This window comes from Plectropomus leopardus, unplaced genomic scaffold (assembly GCF_008729295.1).
Source record: "Plectropomus leopardus isolate mb unplaced genomic scaffold, YSFRI_Pleo_2.0 unplaced_scaffold3727, whole genome shotgun sequence".
In the NCBI taxonomy this organism is placed as follows: domain Eukaryota; kingdom Metazoa; phylum Chordata; class Actinopteri; order Perciformes; family Serranidae; genus Plectropomus; species Plectropomus leopardus.
This window is the reverse complement of record NW_024640763.1, coordinates 1-5,219: the sequence shown is the minus strand read 5'-3', so window position 1 is coordinate 5,219 and position 5,219 is coordinate 1. Positions and strand designations below refer to the sequence as shown.

The window sequence follows — 5,219 nt, the reverse complement described above, 5'->3', positions numbered from 1 at the left end:
CTCTGTCCCCTGTGTCCCCTCTGTCCCCTGTGTCCCCTCTGTCCTTCAGTGTGATCTGAGATGAAGTGGAACTCGATGTGAATCAGCTGATTCTGCTGACTGAAGACGTTCTCCTTACTGGTTCTGGTTCTGGTTCTGCTGGCATTAATCACTACGACTCATATCAGAGGGGAAAGAAGTACTTGGACACTTCAGTAAAAGTACAAGTACCACATTCTGAAAATACTGTTCCCAGTAAAAGTCCTGAACTCAACATGTGAAGTGGAACTTCTTTTTTACTTCAAGTAACTCAAAGTGTCCAAAATCTGAAGTGAACCTGATCATAGAAAATATTTCTGTGATTTCTGAAGAGTTTTAACACCGAGGAGAAACTTTTAGATGCTTTATTTTCGACACGAATAACCAGGAAAACGTGGGTAAAGACAGAAAAAGCCCTTTAAAATCAAATGGAGAATAAAGTGATTTGGATGAAATATCACCAATTTATCATCAAATGTGTTTTTTTTTCCAGATGAAAGCGTTTAAGGACCATCAGAAATGTGAAAAAGCATTTTTAAAAAAATTTTTTTTTTTTTTTTTTAACCATGTCTGGCTGTGATGAATGGTGTCATTTTTGGTTAATTTCAAAGAAACATGTCTTAATGGTTCAAAATTGTTAAAAGAAATAAAATGCCCAAAAGTTGTGAAAAGACCCAGATATTTTACAAAAAAAAAGAAAAAGAAAGCAAAATTGCCAAAAGGAATTCAAGGATAAAATGTTAAATAAATGTTAAAGAAAATCCCCCCAAAAATTCATAAAAAAGCCAATAACTGTATTAAAACAATAATTGCCTTTTTAAGTAAAAAAAACAACACTGAAAAAAAGCCAAAAAGTTATAGAAATGTTAACGAAAACATGCCTCCTAACCTCATGTTGTTGTTGTTTATGGCAGTAATATATTACCCTGAGCCAAAATAAAAATCATGACTTCCTTTTTCCTCACGGCCCCCCCTCATAAATAACAGACGGTCCCTAACGTCCCCAGAATAAACACGAACACTCAGTGAAATAAAGGGCGGAGGAGGGCGGAGGAGGGCGGAGGACTCTCCGCAGAGAGACCAGTCTGCTTCTTTCTCTCATCGATGTTCAGATTTTGGGATGTTCGGGTTTTTTTGGGAGGCTGAACTTTTCCCCGGAAGTGGCCAGCTGCTGCTGCAGGAGGAGAAGAAGAAGAAGTTGGCGGAGTGAGCTCAGCACTTCAGAAACGGATCCGTGCTTCGGCGGCTGCACCGGCGGGATGGACACCGACGCGGCCTCTCCGGTAAACACACCGACACACCCCGTTAACCCGCACCGAGCCCGGAGCCGTCACGCAGCTAAGCTAACGGAGCTAGCCTCCGGTCTGAGACCTGCCCCGCCAGACTCCATTCAAAAACCGAGCAATTTAACACCGATGGCCGATCCTCTACCGGAGCTCACTGACGGTATCGGACTCCAGAAACCGGACTCCAGAAGGTGCCAGAATCTGGTCTCACTGTCCGGTGGTTCATCCGGCCCGACCCGAACACAGCTCAGCTCCCTGTAATCCGGCGCAGAGTCCGTTCCCGTACCGAGCCTCAGAGAGGAGGACCGGTTGGACCAGCCGCAGGGTCCAGTTTGAGTCCGTGTTCCGTTAGCCGGATCACTCAGACACACCTGTTCACCTGATTCAACCCAACTTTATTAACCTTCCGGTCTGCGTCTGCGCACAGAGCCGAAAACCGTCAGACGGCGAACGGACTTCGGTTCAGACTCTGAGCGTCGAAGGTCCGACTGCTGCTGTGGAGGCCTGCAGGACCCCGACCAGACCCGCCTGTGCCACTGCAGTACTACTACTGCAATATACTCTGATACTGCAGTACTACTATTGAGATATACTCTGATACTGTAGCACTGCTACTGAAATATACTCTGCTACTGCAGTACTACTACTAAAATGTATTCTGCTACTGCGGAAGAAAAATACCAAGATATACTCTGCTACTGCAAAAAACAATCAACGGCACACAGTAAAAGTACTGGTTGTGACAGTGAAAGTACTGCATTAAACATGCTGAGTACAGGTGTGTAACAGTTATAGATAGATAGATAGATAGATAGATAGGTACTTTATTGATCCCGAGGTAAATTTAAGTAACCAGCAGCATAATAAACATAAATAGAATATAGACCAATAAATATATAAGCAATATATACAGAGAAAAAGAGAGATGCAGAATATGCAAAAACGCAAGATATAAAACAACAATAACAATAAAACAGTGCAATACCAGTAAAAACAGTGCAAACAGTGTTTATCTGTGTGAGGAGGAGTTGAAGAGTCGTATGGCCTGTGGGACAAACGACTTCCTCAGCCTGTCAGTGGAGCAGGACAGGGACAGCAGCCTGTCACTGAAGACACTCCTCTGCCTGATGATGATGCCGTGCAGAGGGTGCTGGGCATTGTCCATGATGCAGAGCAGTTTGCTGAGAGTCCTTCTCTCTGCCACTGATGTGATCGAGTCCAGCTCTGTGCCGACCACAGAGCCAGCTTTTCTTACCAGCCTGTCCAGCCGAGAGGCGTCCCTCTTCTTGATGCTGCCTCCCCAGCACACCACAGCATAGAAGAGGACACTTGCCACAACAGACTGGTAGAACATCAGTATATTTTCAGATCAGCTGCAGAACCAGATCTGCAGAATCAGTCCTGAACTCTGCAGCACCAAACCCTCCAGACTCCGATAAACACTCTTTTTAAAGGGTATCAAATGGTGGAATATATTTAAAGGGGGAAAAAGTCAAAATAATTAAAGAAAAATTTTAAAGAGAATAAAAAATCGCCAAACATTCCTAATAAAAAATGTTGCCAAAAAATTGCCAAAACTTCTTAAAGAAAACATGTCATCCCAACATGCAGACCCACTTTAAGGATCGTGTTGATGGATTTTGTGATTTCAGGATGCAGCTGAAGATGTTCGGATCAAATCGGAGCCGGAGGGCGACGTGGAGATCCAGGCGTACCCGGTCCTCATGAAGCTCTGTGTCACTCTGACCGACTGCCGGCTGTGGCTGCAGGGCCGCGACTTCCTGTCTCTGGGTAAAGGACTGTCGTTCATTGTTCAGATGTTTGGTTGATGAAGTGTTAGATCAGGAGGAGAAATTCCTGCTGCTGCTCTGCTTTCACGTCTGTGTCGCTGTCTCACCGTGTGAAGCGGCGCTATGATGAGATGACAGGTGAAGAACGCTGTTCTCTGACCTCTGTGTCCTGCAGGTGACCACCCTCATCTCTGTCCCCGCCGGCCAAGGCCGCAGCGCCCAACCATCAGCGGCAGGAAGATGGTGCACTGCCCCGACTGCAGTCGAGGCTTCTACAAGGCAGCGCACCTGGAGGCGCACCGCAGGACACACCGCGGACACAAACCCAACGAGTGCTGGCGCTGCGGGAAGACCTACCCGACGCTGATGAGCCTCGTCGTCCACCAGCAGGTCCACGACCGCCACCAGCCCTACCGCTGCTCCTACTGCGACAAAACCTTCGCCCTGAAGCGCGACTGGAAGACGCACCACCGCACGCACTCCGGGACCAAACCCTTCAAGTGCTGGTTCTGCGGGGACGGCTTCGCACAGCAGCGCGAGCTGGACGACCACCTGGAGGCCCACAAGGGGGAGAAGTGCTACCGCTGCAAAGTCTGTGACAAGATGTTCGTGTCCTACCAGGGCTTCAACTTCCACCGCAAGTCGCACCGCGACCCAAAGCCGCTGCCCTGCCTTAAGTGCAGCAAGACCTTCAGCAACCCGCAGAGCCTGAAGCTGCACCAGGTGACGCACTCCAACCGCAAGCCGCACAAGTGCCCCACCTGCGCCAAAGGCTTCAAGCTGCTGAGCGGCCTGCGCTGCCACCAGCGCACCCACGAGCACCTCAAGGACTACCGCTGCTCCGAGTGCGGCAAGTGCTTCTCCAGCCTGCAGGGCCTCAAGCTGCACAACCGCACACACACCGGCCTCAAGCCCTACAAGTGCCCCGAGTGCGGCAAGAGCTTCACCCAGTCGCCGCACCTCAAGTCCCACATGGTGACGCACACGGGCGAGCGGCCCTTCCTCTGCACCACCTGCGGCAAGAGGTTCACCCAGTCATCCCACCTGCGCTCGCACATCACGCTGTTCCACGTGGGCGAGAAGCCATTCAGCTGCGCCGACTGCGGCAAGAGTTTCACCATCGCACACTACCTGAAGATGCACCGGCTGAGCCACACCAAGGAGAAGCTGTACCAGTGCTCCTACTGCCACAAGGCCTTCAGCTACCACAACTCCTGGAGGGCGCACGAGCGCATCCACACCGGCGAGCGCCCCTTCAGCTGCCGCGACTGTGGACAGAGCTTCATCACGTCCGGCTCGCTGCTCAGCCACCGCCGCTCCAAACACACGGGTGAGAAGAGCCACTACTGCATCACCTGTGGCGAGTTCTTCTTCACCAGCTCGCTGCTGCGTGTCCACCAGCTGGACCACACCGGCGAGCGCCCGCACGCCTGCAGCTGCGGCAAGACCTTCAAGACCAAAGGCGTGCTGCGCTACCACCTCAAGAGGTTCCTGCACCACCGGCCGGCCCTGTGAGCGCCGCCGCCACCGGCACGCCGTCCAATAGGAAGTCGATGCAGCGGGTCAACACGAAGATACTTTGACCACAGTGTGAGCTGACTGTAAACATGGCGGCCGGTCAGGACGTTTCCCAGCTGCTCGGTTCATTTAGGTTTAATTTTTTACAAATTTTTATCCTGTTTGTGTTTTTAAACTCAGAGCTGCTTCTGACAAACGTTCAGAACTTTTGTTTCTTTTATCTCCAAAAATGAAATCATGAATGATTCAGAGCGTCCGCTCGCTTCCGAGACCCGTTCAAAGAGACGATGAGACACTAACAAACACTCCAGAGACAAACTCGGACCGAACCACTCAGAGGCACACTGTGAAGGACCAGTCCAACGTCTCCGTCAACGTCTGTGTGTCTCTGTCAGGACGACGCTCAGCTTTAACCGTCAGAGAGGATGTCTGTCCACTGTCTCGTCTGTCTTCTGTCTTGTCTGTCCGCTGTCTCGTCTGTCTTCTGTCTTGTCTGTCCGCTGTCTCGTCTGTCTTCTGTCTTGTCTGTCCGCTGTCTCATCTCCTCAAAGCTCTTAGTGAAAGTTTGAGGTCACAGTTCAGAGGGCGTGAATGCTGACGGAGAGAC

At 50.2% G+C, this 5,219-nt stretch overlaps 1 protein-coding gene across 1 annotated transcript; it reads left to right on the top strand.

Annotated features, from left to right (window-relative positions):
- The first annotated feature begins 810 nt into the window (after positions 1-810).
- LOC121938897 (zinc finger protein 664-like) lies at positions 811-5,213 on the top strand. The gene is made up of 3 exons (XM_042482051.1): positions 811-1,301; positions 2,957-3,095; positions 3,270-5,213. Exons 1-3 carry the CDS (start codon positions 1,278-1,280, stop codon positions 4,607-4,609), a joined length of 1,503 nt encoding a protein of 500 aa, XP_042337985.1. The 5' UTR covers positions 811-1,277; the 3' UTR covers positions 4,610-5,213.
- The last annotated feature ends 6 nt before the right edge of the window (positions 5,214-5,219 follow it).

What these genes read in the sequence shown, in the direction of transcription:
- LOC121938897 (XM_042482051.1), top strand. Translation starts at nt 1,278, where the DNA reads ATGGACACCGACGCGGCCTCTCCG. An exon ending in ACACCGACGCGGCCTCTCCG is followed by an intron (nt 1,302 to 2,956) that starts GTAAACACACCG and finishes TTGTGATTTCAG; the next exon opens with GATGCAGCTGAAGATGTTCG. An exon ending in CCGCGACTTCCTGTCTCTGG is followed by an intron (nt 3,096 to 3,269) that starts GTAAAGGACTGT and finishes TGTGTCCTGCAG; the next exon opens with GTGACCACCCTCATCTCTGT.